The sequence below is a fragment of the Protobothrops mucrosquamatus genome, unplaced genomic scaffold, assembly GCF_001527695.2.
Source record: "Protobothrops mucrosquamatus isolate PMUCROS unplaced genomic scaffold, P.Mucros_1.0 scaffold35, whole genome shotgun sequence".
In the NCBI taxonomy this organism is placed as follows: Eukaryota; Metazoa; Chordata; class Lepidosauria; order Squamata; family Viperidae; genus Protobothrops; species Protobothrops mucrosquamatus.
The window spans coordinates 839989-865197 of record NW_015386419.1 but is presented as its reverse complement, the minus strand read 5'-3'; the positions used below and the strand labels follow the sequence as shown (position 1 = coordinate 865197).

At 37.0% G+C, this 25209-nt stretch overlaps 1 protein-coding gene across 1 annotated transcript; it reads right to left on the bottom strand.

Annotated features, from left to right (window-relative positions):
* Positions 1–9080: 9080 nt before the first annotated feature.
* Positions 9081–17729, bottom strand: FAM20B (FAM20B glycosaminoglycan xylosylkinase). Its single transcript, XM_015811261.1, has 7 exons — positions 17256–17729; positions 16616–16702; positions 15537–15646; positions 14016–14187; positions 12369–12560; positions 11552–11611; positions 9081–10598 (listed from the first exon to the last, which is right to left on the bottom strand). Exons 1-7 carry the CDS (start codon positions 17630–17632, stop codon positions 10367–10369), a joined length of 1230 nt encoding a protein of 409 aa, XP_015666747.1. The 5' UTR covers positions 17633–17729; the 3' UTR covers positions 9081–10366.
* Positions 17730–25209: the final 7480 nt, after the last annotated feature.

Below are 25209 nucleotides of genomic sequence, written 5' to 3'. Positions count from 1 at the left end.
TGCGCGCCTCGGATCCTTTCTTTGGCAGCTTCCTTGGAAAGCCAAGAAGCGGCATTTCAACAAATACATCAGAAGGTTCAGATGAAACAGATAAATGCACCCAGGTTATTACTCTCAGTTCGCAATATCCCACGGTAAATATATTAACATCGTTTTTATTGTGTTCTCTCAAATGTAGGATCGCAGAGTACATTCCAATTAATTACTATATTTGCACAATCAAGCGCAGTAATGAATTATTGACTGACAGGTATCTGTCCAGAGCACAGAAACGTTGCAGTTAAGAGGAAATGCCTTGATTTCATTTCAATTGAAAGATTTAGTCAAAACTGGTATAGATAGTAGTTTTTAAGGAAAGAATGGTCATATGAAATGGAAATGCATAGAGGTGGAATGAAATGAAAAATATTTTTTTCTCTTTTTGTTCTATTAAATACAGGTAGTCTCGCTTATCAACCACAATTGGGACTAACAACTTGGTTGCTAAGCACTACAATCACCAAGTGGAAAGCTGACTTCCCATTCCATCATTAAGCAAAACATCATAGAGGAGGGAAAAGGGAATGGAAAAGTGTAGAAAAGAAGGGAAAAAGAAAAGGCCTATTATTTGCTATTGTATTTTATATTATAAACTAATAAAAAGATCAAAAAGGGAAAAGCAAGACATCATGTGGCCACAACTTTTGATTTTACTTCCACCTTCTCCATTAATTCTGCTTGTTCAAAATTGGTCCCAAACCCCCTGAATGGCAATCTCATGACCATGGGATGTTGTGATGGTTGTAAATGTGAAGATTGGTTGCAAAGCTTTTTTTTAAACACTGTCAGAGTATGAGCAGTCGCTAAACGAGGCAGTCAATAAGCAAGGCCTATCTATAAAATTTAAACAATATATAACAAAGAAATGGTAAAACTAGAAAACTATTTTTAATTCTAGGGTTCCATAAAGCACCCACACTTTTAAGTACTGATGATTATTTTAGTTTTGGTGTTTTGAGAATATGAAATCTGGTCACTTACTAAAAGATAAATTGATGACGATGACAAAATACCACTGACTCATGTCTCATGATGGTTTACAATAAAAAAATATTACAAAAAGTATTACAATGATGAGAAACAATCATTAAAATCACATTTTTTTAAAAAAAGTCTGATACTAACAAGAGGGCCAATTTTCTTGGTTTTGGAATGTATTTCAGAGAACGCTGATGATTCTTAAGAAGGTTCAGCTTTGAGTCACTGGTCTTTAGCTGAAACACATCAACATGGTGATAAAAGCTATCTGCCCTCACATGGAGGAAAACACTGCCAAAAATGGAGATAGGATGACATCATTGGCCTGACACAAGAAAAAATGCAGTTAAACTTGCAAAGGTGAAAGAGCTGACAAAACTAATTCACAAAAAGCTGAAAAGTGTAAAGGAGATATTTTAGGATCAGTGGAAGCATCAGAAAGGTGTGATGGTTAATGAACACTCTATTCAACCTTGGAAGCAGTTTCAGGGAAGCACAGCTGCCCCACCCCAACCATCACTATTGCGATAAGTTGAGTTTCTGAAACAACCAAAGTGGTGCAATATTGGACACACTGTTTTGATTTATTTTCAAATTGTTATTCACCAGCAGTGTTAGATCAGGAACTAGATAATCCAAAATCAACTCCTAATATTGTACTGTATGTGAAGCTAAGCCAAGCAAAACAGATGTTTCTTCAGCAATAACAAAGCTGCAGGACAGACCAAGTCATTCTGGGGTTGCTGAAGCCTGGGGGAGAGGATGGCTATAGTAGTTAATTATATTCAGGGCTTTTTTTGTCATAGAACGCCCAGAACAGAGTTCCGGCATCTTTTTGGGATGTAGGGTAGGCAAGGCGGGTGGTATAACGTGTGTGAGTTCCGGCACCTCTTTTTTTTTTTAAAAAAAAGCACTGATTATATTCATAGGTTGTTCTCAGTGATATGGAAAGCAGAACTGACATTTGCTACTATCCCATGTTTAAAAAGAGTGACACTAAGACAGCATGAAAACTATTGCAGAATTAGCCCGTCTGTACAACAGTTAGAAATGTCCCTGCGCAGGTTATCAAGCACATATAGAGCCAGTGACAGAATTCTCCATCCAGGAAGACCAATGTGGCTTTAGACTGGGTCATAGTGATGTGAATCAGATTTTCACTATAAGGCAAGTAATTGAGTGTCATGATTAAGGAAAGCAAATTATTGCTGTCTTGATGGATGTCAGGAGTGCCTCTGACAGTGTTCACCAGAGATCAATATAGAAAGTTCTTTGTGATCAGCAACCCTAACCCAACAAAATCATCCAAGTTCATTGTTGCTTTTTATGATAGGGTTAAAGTACATGATGACAAAATCACTCCCTTCACAGCCAAAGCACAACTGAGAAAAGAGTTTATGTCATGAATCTTATTGTTCAGCATGCTAATAGATTGAATAATGGAGAAAAGTTGGGGAGTGTAAGGATTCGATGTTGTGTGAAGAAGTTCACAATTGCAACATAGGTTGATGACACAGTTTTCAGAAAGAAATCAGAACTAAAAGCAAAACAGGAAATTGGATTATGGATAAATGTAGAAGAGTTCAAGGCCATGTCGACTGATGGTACGTGAATTAAACTTGTCTTTAGTGGTGAGCTAGCTGAGCAGATTGATGAGTTCAAGTTCTTAGGTTCTTTGATTTCTGCATCAATAGTTGTGACATCTACTAATAGTGATTCAAGAGGTAGTAGTACTCGAGCAGTTTTCAACAGTATATGGTGGTGCCTCTGGAAGAAGAAAAACATTAGCCTGAAAATGAAGATTTGAATATTTAATATAGCCATCGTGCCAGTCTTTCTCTAAGCAGTGGAAACATGGATATTGTTCAGGGGCTTGTGGGAGCTGGAGGTGTTTCAGATATACACTAATAAGTTGACAAGTACAAATTCACACACATTTCTCTTCCTTCTTCAGAAATAATGGAAAGCAAAAAACAAGACTGCATGGTAATACATGGGGAAGAAAAAGAGAAAAACCCAGTTTAGGCATTCATAAAGAGTTGATTTACCAAGTAAACAGCTTCTGCAAGTTAACAGTTAACCTTCAGAGGCATCCAGGCTCTGCATCTGTAGCACTCTTATTCATTCTTTTATTTTCAGCCATTTCTGTTCTTATCAGCAAATGTAAAATGAGGGCCTTATCCCCCAATAGGTAATTATTTAGAGGGGGGGGGGAAATCCCGTAAGGTATACACAATATGCTCAATTATTTAACTTGATTTCTATGTTAAATTAACCAATTTCTAAGTCTTTTTATCTGCTGAAAGGGAGCTGCAGCTCAAGAACAAGTGCTTGTACCTGATTTTTGTTCTGATTTTAAGTACCGTATCTCAGCAGCGTATAATAAAAAGTAGAAACATAATAATTCATTTTTTTCTACGGTCACATTCCAGAATAGGAATAAACAAACATACATATATACTGTACATACACACACACACAATGACCTGGATGATTGAAAATCTCCATAATTAAATAGCAAGGAAAACAAACAGGAAGAAAACAAGTAGTATTAATCATTTACAACTATATTCAGCAGTTAAAATCCTCTTCTTTTTAAGAGGTGTGTTTTAAGAGATTTCTTTCAAAAAAACTAGGTTACTGAAGTAGCATATTCCATTCCTATAAGTGTAATGACAGATGGCTAATGTCACACAGCCAGATAAGTTCATGGCAATTTTAAGATTTTATCAGTGTGAAAGCTCAAATAGATGCATTCATTATGTGAAAATACCTCATTAAAATCTAAATAGGCTTGTAATCTGTTTAGATTTTTATCATTATTATTTTGTGCCTTCAAGGCAGTCTTCATTCATGCAACTGGGACAGGTCCAGGCAGTTTTCTTGACAATTTTTTTCAGAAGTAGTTTGTCATCTTCCTAGAGCTGATGAGAAGTGACTTGCCCTGTCACCCAGCTGGTTTTCATGCCTAAAGCAAGACTAGAATCCATGATCTGCTAGTTTCTAGAGTCTAGTCTAGACCACTGGCTTTAATCAGTACACTGACTCTCTAGTTAAGATTTTAGCAGTAATAAAATATTTTCACACTAGAGATTGCAGAGTTGCCATGGAAATGATTAATTTCGAGGCAAATATATCACTGTTCCTACATGAAATAGTGGGAAAAAGTGAGCTGTTATACAGATTCACAATCAAGTGTAAAAAAGATTTAGAAAGAATTCAAACTACATTTAGTCCTCGACCTATGACCAAATTGGGACCAGAATTTCCATTGCAGGGCAGTTGTTAAATTTTGTGTCCAATTTTATATATATATTTTGCCACAATTATTAAACAAATCACTGCAGCTGTTAAGTGAATCACAGTCATTAAGCAAATCTGGTTTCCCCCATTGACTTTGATTGTTGAAAGCTGTTTGGGAAGTTCGCATATGGTGATCACATGACCCCTTCATAAAAACTTGCCTGTTTGCCAAACACCCAAATTTTGATCACGATTATGGGGATGCTGCAACTGTCATAAGTGTGAGATCTAGTCATAAATCACTTTTTTCAGTGCAATAGTGGCAAATAGTATGCAAATATCTTAAATGTTTCATTATCAATACTTTTTAATAAGAAAAGTTAATAGGTTCAAAGAAAGACAAGGCTTTGTCTATAATGTCTTTAATAGACATCACTGGTTGAAAATATTATTTTGGGGAGATATTGCACAAAATTCTTTACTGCTGCTTGTTACACATCAGCATCAGATGCATCCAAACTCATGCTATTGTCTCTTTACAAAAATGCTGAACATTATTTCTCTGATGTCTGTTACTACCGTGGATCTGAGGTATAGAGTTAAAAATCATGCTTTGCATTATGGCTTACACTAAAAATAAATAAACATTTCTGAAAGTGAGAACTAGAAGAAACTAAAGATTACAAGGAAAGAACAGCATTTAAATTTGATTAATATGAATGAAGTGAAATATTTTAATGTTCAGCATACTGAACAATATTTTTGAACAATGGACCCAGAATTTAATTTTAAGAGTGTGTTTCTATTGATAGACCTTGTTTAAAAAAGTGTTCTGGAATTACAAGTTTTATCAGACAAGATTAAAACTGATCTAAAAGTAGATTTAAAAATTACAGACTACAAGAATGTCATTGAAAAAAATATTATTACTGTATATATGAAAGAAACTGACTAATGTCTTAATAATTGAAACAGATACATAAATACCAAACTAAGACAGTGACCTGGATAATCTTCCTATATTGGATTTATAAGAGATTTGTTAAAGCTTTGAAGGATTTTGTGAGAAAGGACAAAGAAAGTTTAGTTTGCATTAGTTTTTTGTTGTAGTAATTTTTTAATAAAATTACTATAAAAAATAAAAAGTGAAACCCCGTAGTTGTTATTGCAACTCTCATTTGGAATTCAAGGCATCTACAGTATAGCTAGCTGTGCAAAAACTCCATCTGTCCCACAGGCTCTTGACCTGTCTTTCAGAAAAATATCCCCATTTTAGGCCATTATATCACCTATTCTTCCCCTTATACAGCTGTCAGGTGCACAGAGGGCCTATTTATTGATGATCCTTGAAAAGCAGCATCTTCAAAGGCAGATGGGCCCAGTTCATATATAAAACAAAGAAACACTCTTACTGACAAAAAACCCTCCCTACTTAACAGAGGCAGACTACTGAATTAGGGGTTCCCAGCAGGAGTTGCGTAATGAGATCAGCATCCTGAAATTCAGGAATGACTTTCATCTTCTGGTTTGGAATTTCAGGAGTGAATGAAGACAAGGGGCAACTCATTTGTGATAGGTGAAAGGAAAATAATTCTTCTGAACTGTACAGCTCCCTGTCTGGCATATTTCCTTTGAGAATTGTTTTAAAAAGAAATAAATGAAGCAGAACCAAAGTAGAACGTAGGATGCAAACATGGTTGAGGAAACAATATCTTATTAAAGAAGGTGATGCAACAGGATGTTGATTGCTAGGTACTGAATGGAACATATCTATATTTGCCACAAACTCTGAGCTATTTCATACACTCCAGATTTATGAAATTCTGAAATCCAGACGACTCCTATACCAACATCAAAACTAACCCAGCTACCTCAGGAAGTGAGAACAATGGGCAATGACATAGAATCAGTGAAGTCTCAGTTCTGTCTCGGGTACCCATCTTCCTGAGCATCCATTCAGAACTAAGAGATATCAGTTGACTAAAGATTTTACAGCTGGGTCATGATTATTGTGAGTTCAAATAATGCAATATTTGATTTAGTTTAGATTAGCAAAAATTCTGTTGACACAACTCTGCCACCAATCCATGTGGCCCTCAGCCTTCAAAGAAAACTATTTTTAAAAGATAGAATATTCCACCAAGCTGAAGGTAAGCTATCTGTATCTGATGAAAAATTGCATACTAAAATACTCTGAAGGCTCCGAATATAAAACAAATATGGAGAATCATCAATTAATCAGCTTAATTTTTTTTAAAAAAAATCTTTTAGGTTCAGGCACTAGGTAAGGCCGTAGAATTCTATTGAACTTCAAACTTGTTGACGTTTTATCTTGTAATATCCACAATTATAGTTTCAGTCAGATTTACTACATCCAACCTGCTGCAGATAATTCAGTTTCTACTGAAATCTACTGTTTAATCACCTATCAGTAAATTGTTTATTAACAGGAAGTCTCTTCCAAGTAGCATGAAATGAACCGGAATGTGAGTCCTTACTTTGATGTTGGATGATACTGAAAATCTGCCAAAGCAGTTTATAGAACAATAAAAGAATCAAAAACCCTCCTCCCTGGTTTGCAATATAAAATTTCTGGCAAAAAGGTAAAGGCTACAGTTCTTAAAGAGTTCTTATAAGAAGCTATTGGTTTTGAAATTGTTCTGAGAGAACACTAGAAAGAACAAGAGCACGCCGAATTGATGGAACTGATGTGCTTCTGTTCTCTTTCTTACAGGCTAATAGTATGTGTTGCAGTTACATACTCTTTGCTGACAAATGAGGCCAGAGGACATAAAGGCCATTCATGTCATGGACTAGAGCGCATTCATTGATTTCAAGTTTAAATCCCAGAGTCTTATTATTCACCAATAACAGCATTCCTTTCAGAAACTGAAGCAGTATGTGTGACTTTATGTACTACTGACATGAAGTCAGAGTATATTAATCATGCACTCTATGCAATTCTAACCCAAGAAAGCTGTTCATTGTAAATAAAGTGTCATCATAAATGGATCCACTTATGTGATTAGGAATTGTCACTGCCACCTCTTCAGATGGCTGAGATTTAAGGACTCTTGCGATGGCTACTTTCTGCAAGATGTTTAATTCAAAACATATTGTAGAAACTGTAAGAGGGGTGACTGTCTATGGTGACCTTAACACTTTCAAGAAAAGTTATCTTCAGATTAGATGGGTGGCATATAAATTTTATAACTAATGAATAATCTGCCCTTTGCCTTCTTCTACACAGATAAATGGTAGTGTTTTCAAAAGACAGTTGTGAATTAATCTCATTTTGCCAATTTCACCCATTTTTTTGTGAATCTACCTTCCTAAGTCTACTATTTTAGTTGTTTTATCCTAGTGGTGCTTGTGTAAATGTGTGTCCTCTCTTAAGCACTTTAAAAGTAGCTGTAATCAAAGTAACTTAGAAAATAGGAGAAAAACTGTGGCTGTTTGCCAGAATATGTTTGCCAAAATATGTTTGCCAGAAAGAGATATAGAGATTATTCCTAATTCAGAGGACTTTTTTTTAACAACTTGGAAAAGACAAAATTAATGAGGCCAGATGAAGAGAAAGGAGAGTGAAATTGTGTTATGCAAGCTGGGGCAAAGTGATGTAATTCTTTTTGCACAATCTATGTTGAATTGCTTAGAGAATCTTAAAGAGGCCCTGCAAGGACCCAGGTTTTTTGAAGCCCTAGCTAGAATGTCCTCTAGGCTAACCCTGGACAAAGTTATGCCCTCTAGATAGGACCAACAGCAACAGAAGGATGAGGCAGCGTTGATGAATAATATAGTAACTCCATGTGGTTGGGAGATTCTGTGCAGCCCCAGCTTTGTTAACTTGTCTCAAACAATGCCTAAAACACTTGGTTAAAATACAAATTTAGTTCTTCACAACCTTATCAGATGATATTGTGGATGTAAACTCCCATTAGAAATGTGATTAATAATTATGTCAGAAGTTATCTCTTATTAAAAATGTTCTTTCAGAGAATAATAAGTTCATGTTATTAAAATCTTTATTCACATAATACTTGCCTATGCATAGCCTGATCCTTGGGAAATGCAAAACTGAGACTTGTTTTCTTTTCCCAACAGCTTCTACTCATAACCACTCCAAAAGGCAAGTCTTTAGCAGCTTCCAGGTGAACATTTTGTTTCAGCTGCCACATGAATAAGTTACTTCTTAATAAATTATTTTCTTTTCTTTTTTTAGCAACAGTTCCAGTTCTTCAAATGCAATAGACTACTTGTCTGTTCAAGCACAGGATGTCTCTTCCACTTTCTTATCCTTAAAATAGCATATAAAGGAAACATGAAGTTATTTGGAAAGTCTCAATCAACCAGCAAGATGTTTTCTTCCCCAACAGCATCTGCCAGGTACAGATTCAATGTGATTGCACACTTACCATGCATCTACAAAAAACTCATCTTAGCCGCTGACATGATTGGCTAGTATTTGATAAAAAGTCTGAAGCTGGTGACCCTCATAATGGCAATTATTAACCATTATCAAGTTGCTCTAATTTGAGACATTTAGCTGAACCAACCTGACAAAAATCAACTTATTTTGGAAGTTCTTTTTGTTAAAGGAGGCATAACATTATAAATAGGATTTGGCATTAAGCCAACCAATAGTTTAGGCAACCATTTTAAGATTATTACTGGCATAGGCTGAAACGTGAGCTGTAGGGTAAGGAAAGTTACTGAAACAGATGCAGACACATCCTTTTTGCATCTATGGGTGTTGGGGTCTGTTTCCAAAAGAGGAAGCATGTCCAAATTAATTTTAAAAATTATTAGAACTAACTGATAAACATCTGGACCCTGTATTTAAATTTCTGTTAACTGACATCCAGGATACAGCTATCGGAAACATTATCTAACATGGAAAATCTTTGAGGTTTTCAATACAGTTGGTGAATAATAGTTCAGGGAATTAAACCTTGGAGTTAACATACAGAATTGTTTCCTACACATTTCCCTCCAATATCTTTGGCAGGACTATCAGGTGCATGAATTAAAACCAAGATACATACATTTTCTGACACTAGAAACACAAATTACAATTCCTGATAATGGTCACAAAGCCATGGAATCACAGCTTGGATCAAAAAAAGAAAAAAGAAGATATGCATCTAAAAACATCTTTAGCTCAGCTCAGACCTTGGAAATGAGACTATCCTGAATGCCTGACAACGTAGCATCTGCAACTGCCTGATAAAACATTTTTCCCTTCCGCAGGCATTCATCACGTCTTCTTAGATTTTCAGTTTAGATCAGAAGTTAGCAACAAATCCTGTTTGTTTTTTGAAATCTACAGCACTGACAGGACATAAAATACTGGCTCAAGCCCCACTTTTTAAGAGAAATATTAGGTTCAAGGCAGCAAGAACCCTTACATTTGAGAACATAATGATTTGCACAAAAATCTCTGGTTAGGACTTTGCAGCATTGTGCAGGCCTGAGTAATTTCAGCCTTGTACATGGACAACAGATTTCAAAAGTAATCTAGAACAGTCTTTCTCCTTCAGCAGTTTTGGATTTAACAGAACACCAAACACAATTATACATTCCCTTACGAAGTCCTTTAGAAAATTTCTGCAAAAGATGCATGGATGTATACCTATCAGGAGAGACAGTAAATCTTTTCAATATCAAATTTGCCCTACCCCTCCATCACTTTTCTTTTTTTTTTTTAACATGGCCAGTATGGATGCCTAGATAGCTTATTCTTTAAAACCCTGAATTAGACTAAAATACTAAGATTATACTTGGAGTCAATTAGGAGAATAAGATCTTTTCTGGAACAAGCCCGTATTAGTGTCCCAATACCCATCTCTTCACAGGGAATCCCAGGAGGGCTCTCAGTGCAACATCCACTGCCAGCAATGGAATCCAGAAACAAAAAAAAGATACAGGGCTACCCGAGGGGAACTTTCTTGTCTTCAACAGAGCTTTCAAACTACAAGTGTTTCTTCTTCTGATGCAGAAATTCTGTTATTTAATTCCAGTTTATCCTGCCCATAGCCATGCAGAACCAGTTGTGCTGTTTTCTATTATTACTTTAAAAAATAAACCCTATCAGTTTCTGTTAAAGCTACAAATGGGAAAGTGTCATTCTATCTTCCACCAATACAATGTCTGGCCCAAATTGATCTGTACATTGCTTTATGGTAGCCAAGATGTTCAGAAGCCGTTGGTCCAGGGTGTCCATATGGGGGGCAGACAACACAGGTGCAATAGGGTCATGAACCATAGCAGTTTTTAAGGCAGACTTCAGGACTCCATTCTTCAAATAGTTCAACCTGTTCCATGTGGAGACTCTGATACTGCAAAAGAAAAACCTGGAGTTTATACCGAAAGTTCAAACCTTCAGAAGTCTTCCCAAAGTATTTTCAATACTTTAAGCTTTTTAAATAATAGAATGTTATTTCTTAATCATATTATATAAACATTACTTCATTGAAATCTACATTGAAATAAACACAGTACATCATAATTTACAATATTACAATTAAAAAAGTCTTCCCCAAAAAAACTTGTCACAGGATTTACTTATTCAGAGCTATGAACTACAGTGACATTGCTGAAACAGTTTTTAAATTAAAATTCATAAGCCTATATTTAATCAAAAGTAACATCTTCACATTACTCCCAGGGAAGTGGGAATAGATGATAACCAAAGTGCTAAGTTGCATACAAAACCAATTAGCTGCCCTGGGTATGGATGATAAACCTAGTATTTGGTAAAGCTGTTGCAAAATTATGAATATAAAGAATGATACTGTGGATGTATGACACAACTAACATAATTTTTATTTTTTCCACAAAGGAAACCTCTGTCATCGTCAGAGGTTGTTCCTCTATCCTTGAAATAATGTTTCTTTTCATCGACCCCAGAACTTAGTGATTGTTACATGCATTATGTGAAAGGTAACTACAAGCTAGCAAAATCCTATACCTGAAAATGTAGACACTCCCTCAAGAAAAAAAGCTGCAAAGTTAGAAGGAATGTCTTTCTCCAGCATTAATTTTTAATGCTAACCCTCTCCTTTCTTTAAACAGCTAGTTGTTCCAAAGGTTTAGAGAATTACACCTTAACACGTAGGCTCTCATTTAGATTGTAAAAACACTTTTAGTGTACTTTTGAGTTCTTATGTTTGATGATTAGTCCAAGGCAACTAACTACCAAACATAAGAACTCAAAAGTACATTAAATAATATCAATATTGCTTTTAAGATAATATTCAAATAAGTCAATAACTTTTTATTCTTTACTCACATGCAGCACTGATAAAGAGGTGCAAGAATGCTTCTCTCATCCAGGGAAGGATTTCCAAAACTGAAAAACAGATACAAAATGAAATAAAAATAATCATTCCCTCTGGAAAAGTCTGTACAACATCTATCAGCAAAATGGATACCCATGCAACTTTATCAAAAAGTGCCAGAAGTGGAAGAAAATTAGCAGTGTGCATCCATGAACACCAAGTCAGAAGACATGAGGAAAACTGCTCAATCTCACAACACAGAGACAAAGTTTCAACTGAGAAATTGTAAGCTTCCTAGATCAATCTGAAGCCAAAAACACTAGGGAATTCCTGGAAGATTGGCATTCAGACAAAACAAAAGAAATAAACCATATTTACACACCATTCAAGAGACAATAAAAAAGCTAAGAATAAAAAAGACCAGAACACATCCTTGTCAAAACTGCCAACACCCAGATAAGCAAGGATTAATACCAGGCAAACAATCAAGCAGAAAATAATACCCCAATTAAGGAACTACCAAAGAGAAAACCAAAACTGGCAGAGCAAGCTACAGCATGTAAACACTTACTCTGGTGCTGTTACCTAATTGTGTACCTAATTGCAAGCGAACAACCAAGCTCAGAGAGCATCAAGGACTCCAAAGTCATTCTTTCCCATAAATACAATTTGAAATGGGTAAGGAATTCCTGATATTTCAGTTAGCTTTCAAACCAGGTCAAACTTTTGGAGAACCTTAACACTGTAGTAATTATGATAAACCAACTGTAATCTGGTGGCAATTATTTTACTGAAGGAATTTGCATGTAAGATTAATACTTTTCCTACCTTTTGGCATTGTCAAGTAGAATAAGCATGCTGGCCCCTTCATCATCCTGAAAACTTTCATAATGATGTCGGTCAGCATTCCCAATCAGATAGTCAAAGATGGCTGTATCAATGATGTCAAGAAGCCGTGGACCTGAATCATAAGGGGAGGTCTTCTTTACAGCATCACAGTAACTCTCATCGTATTCCCATCTGAAAGCAGAGACAGAAACTCAACCAAGCCCTGTTGATCTTTTAGGATTTATAGTACAATTATGCAACTTCAAAGGGTTGAAAGAGAAGATTGCATAATTGGGGAAAAAGAACTGCTGTTAAATTTAAAATAAAATTCTCTCAAAATCTGCTTGGTAAGAGACCATAGCAAAAGATGGCAAAATTGTCTCTGCTACTTCATTTTCAACTTCATTTTCTCTTTTAACATAAAGGTTTCTTCATTTAGTCTGGCTTCTTAATTCAGTCATAAATGATGATTGGCAACATGGATATTCAGGAAAATAATGCAAAATAAGAAAGAATGATAAAATTGGAAGACCGGTTTTTGATATAAGCAGACTTGAACTGATCCAGACAATACACAGATAGGAATTTCATTAACTACTGCATGTCACAGTTTATTTAACTCATGGACTAATGCAGAAGGAAAATGACACAAACTTGAAACAAACTGATTCATCCTTTCCTAACACAGAATAGTATGTTGTACTTTTATAAAGGTAGCTAAGTCTACTGGCAGAAAGTAGAACTACTGCTGTTGAAAACTCTTTTTGAAAATGGATTTAGGGATTTTCAAGCAGATAAAATACATCTCAAAATCCAGGTCCTATGCTATATAGCCAGACAGTCTTATACAAGGCCATCCTAATAAATGTAAAAAAATGATTTTGCTTTAGAAAAGGCAAAGATTAATGAAAAAAAGAACAAAAAAAGGGGGGGAATCTTCATTTCTCATTCATCTTTGAAATCTTTTGCCTCCTATCATGTGTCCTCAAAAATAAGGCCAGTCTTATATTATTTTGTCTCCAAAGACCACTAGGTCTTATTTTTGGGGAATGTCTTACCCACTTATCTGAGGGCCGTCGCAGCCAGGCCTCCCACGCCCTGACACCTGTCGCGCCTCTGCCTGACTTCTGCTGCCGCGAGCAGCCGCCAGCAACCAGAAATGGGCCAGTGGCCACGCAGGCTCCTGCTAGATGGGGCTGCTGTTGCTGCCACGAGGTGAGGCAAGGCAGGTATCAAGGCATGGGGACCCTGAGGTAAGTGGGTGCGGGGCACGTGAGGCAGCTCCACCCCCACCCCAGCTTTTTATGCATGTGCCTCGCCTCACCTCGTACAACCAGACATTGGCACGGAGTGGGCGGGGTCTTAAGTAGGGCTTATTTTTGGGGTAGGGCTTATATTAGGTGCACACGTAAAAATCAAGCTAGAGCTTATTTTCGGGATAAGTCTTATTTTCGAGGAAGCACGGTAGCTTCTCAGTGTAACTTCGTTCTTTCCCAGAAAAGGAACTGATTTTTAACAATCAGGAACAACATATATGATCAGTTCAGCAACTAAAGGCCGATACCTCCTTGTGCCTCTACAATTGTAGTCCATTCTCTGGACTGACCAACTAAAACAGCAAGGAGGTCACTGCTGTGAACTCCTTACCTGGCTAACTTGCCCTCCCGGTACGTCCTGCCCCATGGATGCCGATGTTTCTGAAGAGGCCAGGCATCTGGCAGCCAAAGAGTGAGTGATCCTTCCATGGAATCTCTTTCAGCACAGGCTGGTTCTGTTTCCCGGCAGTAGTAGCACTTCCCATAGAAACAAGTATTATTACCTGGAAAGCAAACAAAAATTAGAAAAAAGCAGCTAACTTAGATCTAAATTAAACTGTGATACTAATTATTTAGCACTTCTAATTTCTAAGAACTTGGACTAGTTAAGAAGCTTTCTGGGAAAGAAACCATCAGTTCTAAAAAGGTTGATTTAATGGTCATTATCTGTTGCTGCTGCAGCTCACTTCTCTGAGAGTAAGGCTTAATCAATTTAGGGGGTTGTTTATTTCTAAACAGAGTTGGATTGTAAAGTAATTTTATCTTGCACAGTCCCCACCTCCCAGTTCTTCCACTAGTTTGGAAACAGGCTTCAAGTAAACAAGTAAACACCTTACTATACTGATAAATAAAAACCTGGGCAAATTCAACAGCAGATATTTAATGGAAATATACATATTTCAGAGAAATTATCTGCTGTGGCCTTTGGCCAGATTCCAAAAAATGGCCTATTTTCATATTCAAAACCAGCAATCTCAAAATTTAAACAAAGTCTTCTCTTACTGTTGAAATAATTGAGTAAAGGCAAATCTCAAGTAGTCTTCAATTTATGACAAAAGAGACTGGAAAAATTGTCATTAAATGAGGCATCATGTGACTGCACACTATTTTATAACCTATTTTGCTGTAGTCATTAAACAAATCACTGTGGTCATTAAGCGAGACATGACTACAACCTGCAACTTCCCCTGCCAGTTTCCCCATGAACTTTGCTTGTTGGAAGCTGGCTGGGTGGGAAGGTCACAAACGGCAATCACTTGACCCCCGGCATGCTGCAAACGCCAAAATGTGAGCCAGTTTCCAAGCACCTGACTTATTTAAATGAGGCATCACATGACAAGAAGAACCCTACAATGCTCCTATGTGCAAGGACCATTGCACTTGGTTGTATGTCACTTTTTCGGCTGCTAAACAAATGGGCATAAGTCAAGGACTACTTGTACAATATACTCTGCTACAAATATCAGAGAAATTATTAACATGTCAAATACCAGACCTCAATGGAAGTTTTATTCAGGAATCAAAGTAATCCGTGTGCCGACTTACTTCTGATTTTCCAGGTTTGACATGAGACACATTGTCCTTGCTAGGGCTAAGAGTGTTCTGCCAAAACTGATGTTAGTCTCAAACTAGAATTTATAATCTAAATGTTTGAATTGTATATCATTACTAGCTCTAATATTGGTACAGATCTGCATTAATACTGAAAAAAGAAGATAATTTGTATATCTGACAGAGAGAGCTGTTAAGAGCATGATCTCTAGCAAGCATTCTTCAAATTGTATTTTCCCCAAGGATCCAGGAATGTTATAAGAGACTGAACCTGCAGAATTTGTTTGTATTTTTGACCTACCTAAAGTCATGAAAGTACTAAGCAACTGTTCTGTGGCAACAGGTTTGATCTCTGTCCGGAGGTTGACAAACCTACCAATCACGAGTGGGGCCCGTCGGAAACCTAAGATTCTGTTTGAACAAGAAAGAATAAAATGAAACAAGATATGAATTCATGCAACACAATAGACAGTATAGGCTGGACCTAGCTATGAAATCTGTAGGAATCGCTCAAAGGTTTAAGGTTCCTGAGTTCTTAAAAGTAATTTTAAATATAACTTCTTAGTTATTAATATCTATGTTTTATTTTATTTTGAACTGCAACTGATAATATTTATTTCTCTCTTTTGGATTCTATAAATTTACTGAATTAGAAATTGAAGTTAATACAAACTTTTTGCTTATTTGGACCGTGATCCTATTCATGTGCCAGACTTCTGGGTATACTTGGCTCATAAAAAAGGAAAGCCCTTGAAAAAAGATCTGCTAGAAGTACAATTTTTTAGGCTTAGATTGTGTTTAGGCTGAATGTTTATTAATTGTTGTAAATCATCAAAGTGGTGGCAGCTCACCTGCTTCTTAAATATATGGAAAATGTCTTGCAGCAACATTGAAGGACCAATAGTTCTTGAACTGAAGCACCAGAGATTTTCCCAACACTGACCAGAATAAAGATTGCACTTGATTTAAGTTTAAATTTAAATTCATTGGTGAAGAATATGTCAGACTGCTAATCTGTGCCCTTTACTGAGAACTTGTACTGAAAGATCTACAGAGATTATTTTTGTGGAGCACAAGTTAAGAATTTAGGCACTGACTCTTAAGGGATTATCCTGAAATAAACTTGCTGAACACTGTCCCACTAAAGATGCTCTCACTACTGAGATGGCCCTGAACTCAAAGGAGTGGGCCGTCTCCCATGGAATTCACTCTCTTGACATTACATTCTACCCCCTATTCCAGCAGAGAAATCACCTTTTCTTTTTAACTTTAAATTGGTTTATAATTTATATTCACTGATTTTATCAGATTTTATAGAAAGGTGAAGTATAAACTGAATGACTAAACAATCTATATTGTGTCAAAGTATCAAAATTTTACCTGTCTAGATGGAAGGCTGCCACCTCTGCATTATGTCTGTCATAGCCAGCATATGGCTCTCCTTCTATTACATAGTCTCTGGGATATCTAAAAATTATGAAAAAAATAAGTGATTAAATGACTAATAGATTTTATTTCAGATTAAAGAAAAATCTTCAGTAAACAACCACTCTTCTTCATCTCAGGATAATAATGAGAAAATAACTCTGAAGAACTTTTCTCAGTGCCAAGTCTTCTAGCAATTAATTGTATTGCCCCATATAAAAGGAAATATCTCACAAATACTTCCATCCCAAAGACACAGGCCTGTTTCTTACTTAGAAGTAATGGTAGGGTCTTTCAGCAAACATCTACCCATTGTCTTGATCTTAGCTGCATACTTCTTCTATTAGGGAACAATGATCAGGCACGTCTGTTTGGGAAAACTTAATGCAAATTACGTGCTAAGGCATGCTTTAATTTGTTACTGCATTGTGTGTATCTGCAATTCTTGTTTTATGACATGATGCAAAGTATGAATGCAAACTTTATGACTTATGCACAACTACAACTTTGTTCAAATTCAGCCATTAAGCTGTTATCAGCCATTAAGCAGACAAGAGTACATATGATATTATCTGTCACTGAAGAAGCATTTTACCTCTTAGGTTTGAAGACTACTTTCTGTCCACCTTCCAGCACAAGCAGTGCTTTCAACTGGGTACCCTTATAGCCCACATCTGCTTTGATGATTTTCTTGGTAGCCATAGCATGCATCACTGCGCCCAGTTCTGGTGTTTCCTCTGGATACACTTCACGTGGCACCACCCACTGGGCTGCAATCTCCCAAGGAGATTGCAGTGTGTGATCAAGTCGTGGGTCTAATTCGATCCGTAGGCTCGTCATCATGCGATGGAAGGCGCGCTGGTCCTCACGATTGGCTGCTGATGTGTCCAAGTTGTCTATGAGGAAAACCTTTGTGAAAATAAAGATGACGAGTAGAATTGCCAGAAGTACCACACGCTGCTTCAACTTCATGATGATTAGTAGTCCTTTTCTGCTGACTTATCAAAGGCTACAGGAAATCTCTCACAAAACAAGATGATAAGCACAGCAGTTCCTGATTAATTTTATTCATTATCTTCAATCCAAACGATCCACTGTTGCAACTACATCTTCTGGTGCTCCTGTAATTAAAATCACAATTGAATTTTATACTATTAGCAAATTCAGCAGGTTTCTCTTGAACAGAAGTTGCTGATTTGTAATGTTACAATTTACTGTCTATTTCAATGGGATTACCCATAACATACTCTGGCTCTAAGACAGATACTTTTCAAATCAGGACTTACTTAAAAATAGCCTCCACAGCAACATTTTCAGAAAACTAGAGTTATTAGAGTCACTTTGTATGTCTACCACTAAATATATAGAACTGATTGACTTTAATCCAACTTTTATAAAGATACCATTTCTTTCCACTTTTCTCATCTTTTACAGCTTCAACTGATCTTTGATATTTACTTTGAAGTAGAACTATTAGAAATATACATGTTCCACCCCACTCCCATCCCAAATTAATACACATATAGCCATAGTTGTGAAAACCTTTATTTTATTTCTTATTTAGATTTATATTATCCACATGCTAATGTCAAATGAAGAACATACAGTTCATCTGAATGTACAGGTGCATGAAAAATATGGCTGATGGATAAATGTATCAAGTGTTAGGCTATGAACCTCCATGATCAATAATAGTCTAGAACAGGGGTAGTCAACCTTGGCTCTTTTATGACTCGTGGACTTCAACTCCAAGAATTCCTGAGCCAGCTGTGCTGGCTCAGGAATTCTGGGAATTGAAGTCCACGAGTCATAAAAGAGCCAAGGTTGACTACCCCTGGTCTAGAAGCAACAAAAACCCTATAGAATTTGCCCTTTAAACTATAACATTCTATGACAAGTTTAATGAAAATCACCTAGTCACAATCTTGTTGGTGACTAAGTTCCTAAAAGAAAGGGAACGAATTGTCTATGTTTTTTCTTTCCAAGATTTAATATAAAACCAACAGATCTTTAAATTCTGCCAACTCCATATAACAGAATGTCTGTCATTCAACTGTTAAAGTAAAGCAATTATTTTCTAGGAACATAGGAAGGCTATTATTTTGTTTCCAACATAAGCAGAGAGCTGTATAAAGCATATCTAAAACACCAGTCTTGTGCATTACCATGATGTGGATCAAACCCCTTATTTTAGAGATATTCATAGCAGTATAAAACACTTGAATTAACTACTACATTAAGATAGATTGGAATGGATTATTTGTACTTTTTGAAGGTTCAAATACCTCAGCATGAGTTTTTCATGCTCCAAAGTTAGCACTGTCAGGCTCTAATTCTAATTACAAATAGAATTTGTAATTTTTTTTCTATAGAAACAAATCATGATTACTCAAACCAAGATTTAATGCAATCTTTTTTAAGAAGTGTGATAATCATATACCAGATAGTTTGTGCAAGAGTATTGTTTATTTCTATTATCTGGAACTGCTCCATTCACATTTGTGTTTTACATTTCAACATTTTCAAATCTGTTTTGATTCATAGTAAATTAATTTATACATATTCTCATCTTTCTATCATCCCTATATCCTTCATTCTCCCCATAGTCATTACAATTTTAAATTGTATGTCCCATATAGCATCTTTTATTTATTGAATTCCATTTGTACCTTCTCTAATAAGCTAAGAACAGTTTTTAATGGCTCTCAGGCAATTTTTAGAAATAGAACTGATCAGATATTCTGTAAAATACCATATACATTAAAAACACTGCATTTATAATTAGATTTTATACATAATAGTTGAAGACAAATGGTAAATAAACACTCCCTGCAGCAACAGTAAAGTACAGCAACAGGAAATGATCAAAATCACATTTAAACTTGCAAAATAGTTATAAGAGTATTTGTTTTAATGGAGTAACATACTATTCTCCATGAGCTTCTGAGGATATTTTATAATGCATTTCAACTAGAATTCTAATTTAACAGTATTTCTCCCACTAGAGTCTCATCACAGTAAAGCATGATTAATTCTGCACACCTTATTAGATATTTTATAACTTGCCAGAATTATAATGCAAGAGATGTGCATTTCACAGCTAAAGGAGCAATGTAACCAGATCTTTCCCAGACTGGAGAAAAAAAATGTGCTAGTACTGTACAAACTCTTCTTCTTCCAATATTTTATACATTGAACAAAAACTGTATCCCAAGTCAATGGAATATAATGCACAATTTTAAAAACTGTATAGCATTCACCTCAGTTTGCAAGGTTATTTAATTTCCTGACAAATTATTGGCAGGTAAATGCTGGCAAATTCTAATAACACTAAGTTTTGTGACCTGAAATCTACATATAAATTCCAAAAACAAAATCCCTGTTCCTTCCAATCCAAAGAAAAACTTTCAGTTTATAAGAATGTACTGAAAATTACAAGCAAAATAGTCTGCTGTTGTAGTAATGGGTAGACTAATACAGTAGAACTAATGTAATTAAAATGGTCTTGGGAAGAAGAGAAATGAGAAAAAAACCCTCTGAAACATGCTGTGTCTGACAGACTGTGAAGACCACAGAAGTGGAAAATGACAGACAGATGGTATCTATCTTATATGCTTGCTAAATCCTCCCTTGGATGTTAATGGCTTAAGACATGCATTTATTCTCACACCATTGTGTTCATCTTAAAGTACAGCAACACAATAATGTGTTTTACATTCAGTTTTCCCAAGATGTTAAGAACTGCTGCTGAAATCTTTTAATGCTGATTATCACTTAACCATCAACCATAACTGTCGTATTCTCTAATGTAACTATTATGAATAAAGCAGGAATGGGTCTAGGTATGTGTCTGGATGTGTATATATATATACGTCTGTGTTCGTGTATATATACTATACAGTGGAAAAACTGTATAAGATTTATTTCTGACTAGCTGTACCCAGCCACGCGTTGCTGTGGCTCAGTCTGGTAAAAGTGTGTGTTGCTTTTACGTCCAACAGATGGCGCTGTTTTTTTAAAAAAAGCATGTTTTTACCTGTCACAGGTGTGACATCTATATAATATAGGTATATAAAAACACGCACGTATTCGAATGCAACATTGTCAAAATTTCAAAGCAATCGGTGAAGAACCTTTGGAGATTTAAGATTTTGAACAAACGAACATTTACATTTTTATTTATATAGATTAAGCCAGTAGTATGGCATGTATGATGTTTGATTGTTGAGAAATGCTATGAATCATTGAGGAAGAAATATAGGCATGTGTACAAGATATAATGATCAGGAAAAAAAAGTATTGCATGAAGCTGAACTTATGAGAGATTTAGGAAACCCACAAGCAGTATATAAATTCCAAAGTTTTAATTAAGGGAATGTCATTCTAGAAGGTGCAAATGCAAATGACTGTAATTAGAATTAGTAGTATATTTGTTCCCCAAGTAAAAGTTGGTACAAATAGTTGGGCTACATTATTTGATGTGGGGAGAAAAATAGCTGTTTTAAGACATCTGAATATAACACTGAAAGAATTCACTGTTTAAGATACTTTTCGCATCTCAATATTTGAGAATGATCACCTATAGACAAGCATAACATTTTAAAAGTGTCTAACTTGCCTGAAAAGGAAATTTTTTACCTCCAAAAATGTTCCATAGAGGTAAAAAAAGGCTGTCTTTTCTTACTTGATCAGCAATACAGACTATATGGCCTTTATTTCACCACTGATTAATGTACAAATCATGCAGCCATTTTTTAATTTACATACCCATATAAAATCTGTTCAAACTTTTCTTAACCTAACCAGTAACAACTCCCCTTTGAAAGGAAACACTGATGCAATTTGTCGTTCTTTATAGTGCCTCAGCATCTGTATTAATTCATTTCTCTACCATACGCACTCAAAGCAATTTATTTCTGTACTTTCATAATGATGAGAGAAAATAACGGCCCACTTAATAAAACCATACACTTATATTTAAAACCACTAAAAAAACTATTACTGTACACTTGATATTGGTCAGCTGATGTCTGAATGGACCCTGCTGAAAAATATTGGGACTGTAATCAATTATTGTTGCAATCATCTCATGCTGCAGATATCAAGGGATAAACAGATATACAGAACAAGAACAAACTAAAAAAACAGAGGAAAAAAAGGAATAAAAATTAAGAAATAGTTATGGCTAAAAATCCATATAGTAGTGGTTTCATAATTTCTTCCAAATATATTCATTTTAGAGTGAAAGATTAATTTTCCAAATACAAAAGTACATACCGGTAACTACATCAGATCAGAAATTATTATGTATCCATCAATGGAGCTAAAAGTAGTGGCCACCATTTAAATTATTTAAAATTAAATTTATTAAATTTAATAAATGTATTTATTAAAATTGTTGTAACATCGGCTCACATTGCAGAATTTAATGACAAAAAATCTTACTCAAACAAAAACAAATTGTTTCAAGGAATAATTGGTTGTTTTTGCAATGCATTAATCATCACACCCTATGCCAAGCACATTGGGCTAGAATGCATGGATACCACTGCTTATTACAGTCAAAATATTACATGATACATCCTGGTATCTTATGAATTTATAGCAATAATTTTACAAAATCAGAATTTATTTAGCATGTCCACTCAAAACTTCTGCATCTTATTTTTTTCCAAGTAATTCTATTAAAGATTATAATTACAATAGCACTTCTTCTATATCACATATACAAGTGTTAGAATCTGGCTTAAAGATCTTAAGGTCTTCAGGGGCCTGTCCACCTGAGATCAGGTGTTCGGACAAAGGTCCTTCCTGGGCTGTAGTGTTGCTCTTCTGCTCAGCAGGCTTTCACTCTGCTACCCTTTAAGCACCAAGGGGAGATTTATAGATAGGTACCGATCTAGGTATAGATCTATCCAGGACATGCACGGGATGCCTGGGATGTGCTTCCTCTCCTCTGCTCCTCCTCAATATTCAATTTTGAAAACGAAAAAAAAAACCCACAGAGGTAAAGATGCAAATGCCACCTTCGGTTTCCCACGAAATAGCAGCAAAGTGTGGAGACCTCCCTGCATGAACACACTCAGTGTCCTCTACCTATAGGTGGTACTTAATACTTTCCTTTAGATACGAGACCTGGCCAAAAGACTGGCCCCATAAACACACGCACGCACGCTCTCTCTCACACACACACCAGCGCTCCGCCCCTGAAATCCCCGCTTTTAAAGGCATCAGCAAAGAGAGGAGCCCCCCCCCCCCCGTTCCCCACTCCCGACAGTTCCCTCTTCTCGTTTCTCTCATACCTCCTTTGCTTTTGTCCCACTGCCCGGTCTGCAGATCCCGCCCGGGGAGGAAGCGCCATGGAAAGTCGGGCCCAACTCATCCCCCGGCTTGCGTATTTGCGCGCTTTCTCCCCCCCCTCACCCCCTTCCTCCCGTCTGCGCCCTTCTCCTTACCCAGCCAATAGGCGCCAACGCGCCATCTCCGTTCCCAAGGCCGCCCAACAGGCCGCCCGTCCTCTGCCGCAGCCGCCGCGATCCTTTGCAAGCCTCTTACCCGACAGGCACCCGACCCACCCACCGCTTCTCACGGCTCTCCCCGCCCCGTCCTCCCGCCAGCCAATGGGCACGCTGGAACAGACCACGCCCACTGCCCAATCGCCCACTCCGGGCCAAGCCAAGCGCGTGTTTATTCTCGCGCTACGACTCGAAACACCGTCCCCCAAGAGTGCCCGACGAGCCACCGGCTGCTCCATTCCACCAATAGAAGATCGCCGATACTTGATCGCGTTGCTTTCTTCCTTGTTCGCTAGCCAATAGCAAAGCACGCTAGCTAAGACTCCGGGCTCTTCCACGTATGCCTGGTGGGGGGATCTTGCCAACTTGTCTTTTAACTCCCGTGTGTCTGTGAGGGAATAGCCGGGGGTGGGGGGGAGGTTGTCTATGAAAACATAATGTATAGAACGGGTTGTTCCTACGGTAGCTAAGACGGTGTAGGAACTGTCTTGTAGGAATTTTATATTTTTAATGCTGGCACATAATCGATTTGGAGCAGTGCGATTAAAATCAAGAAAATCCGGCATTCCGTATTTCCCGGCTAGCTAGTCCTACGCAACGGAGAAAAGCAAAGGCAGAACAGAGGCGGCGATCGCGCTCCGCGCTCCTCTGTTATTTGACCCCCCACGTTCTATTTAATTCCCTTAAGAAAAAAGCTAGAAGCGAAATTGGCTTTTGAAGCCTCGTCAGCGCTTATCGCTCTATCTATCCCATGACAACAATACATTCATCAGGACCTATGAAGTTAATCCCCATTGGAAACACCGCGGTTACCTGATAATTCCGCTGGCTGTAATTTTTGATTGTCGGCTGGGAAGCTGGAAAGACGAATGCAAACGCGGGAGTGGATTTGCCTTTAATGTAACACTGCTACTGATTCTGATTCACTGCCCAGAGCAATAGTACAGCACTCCGCCTTGAACAAATATTAAGCAATATACTCTGGTGTCTTGCCCTGTAAAAGAACCAGGTTGGCAACATTTTAGATTCTAAAAATGTACCTGATCTGGATCCATATGCACGCGCGTGTGCAAACTGTGTTTTGAAGTTATACTGTCCCATGGTTAACCCGGGTGCCCTCAACGTAGCTTTCTGGATTATCACAGTGTGTTAAACCTCGAAGGCTTATTAGACTAAAATATGGCTGGCAAGTTGTGGTTAAATATGTTTGTCTTGCGGTCAAGGTCTTCTCCCTCTCTTTCCTAGTGTCCTGCAGATCACTGCTCCCCTTCCTTAAAATTCCTGCTTTTCAGGGTACTAATATGGGCATGGACATCTTCACAAAGAGAAGAAGCTCTCCTCTGAAGCAATTTGTTAGTACAGTACAGGGTGACAAAAAAACCTGAATGGAAATGAGGTTAGTGCATCATTGTGGTTCTCAGGTGTAGAGCCTTACAAGCAAGGGCAATAGCTGAATGGGGCTACACTGGCTGCTGGTCAACCTTTCCTTCAAGAAGGTTGTCACAAAACTGGCAGATACGGTAATTCTTTTTTTAAAAAAAATATATACTTTCCATTGAAAATTTTTACAATGCTAAAAATAATACAAACTAAAATCAGAAATAACTATCCTATTGCCCCCTCATAAGGAGCAACTGTCTGGAGCACAAATGGACAATCTCTTATCCTCTCCTTATCCAGAGAGCTTCTGTTAGATTAAGCTTGTTGCCATTCGATTGGTTATCGCTGCATCATTGCCTCTGCTCACCAGGAGACATCCAATTTCCATTTGTCTCACCCAGAAATCCCACAATTGTGAAAGATAATTATATCAGTAGCTAATAGATGTGCAAATTGAAAATAGAATCTTCCATGTTCAGTGATAGTACAAGTTGTTAACAGGCAGACCAAATCCATGGGGGATGCTATGATCTTATTTGTGGGTTTTTTAGAAGAATTTAGCTAGATGAGAGAATGTCCCAGTAAAATCACCAACTTGCTTCAGTCTGATACTACCTTATTGTTGAGTGGATCTCCTACTTGTGGCTGTCTGAC

Excerpts from the sequence above, each read along its gene's own strand:
- FAM20B (XM_015811261.1), bottom strand. The coding sequence starts at position 17,632 with ATGAAGTTGAAGCAGCGTGTGGTACTTCTGGCAATTCTACTCGTCATC. Across the intron at positions 14,188-15,536 it reads TAGTACTTTCATGACTTTAG|GTAATAATACTTGTTTCTAT; the intron begins GTAGGTCAAAAA and ends TTTGCTTTCCAG. Across the intron at positions 11,612-12,368 it reads CTACTTGACAATGCCAAAAG|TTTTGGAAATCCTTCCCTGG; the intron begins GTAGGAAAAGTA and ends TCTGTTTTTCAG.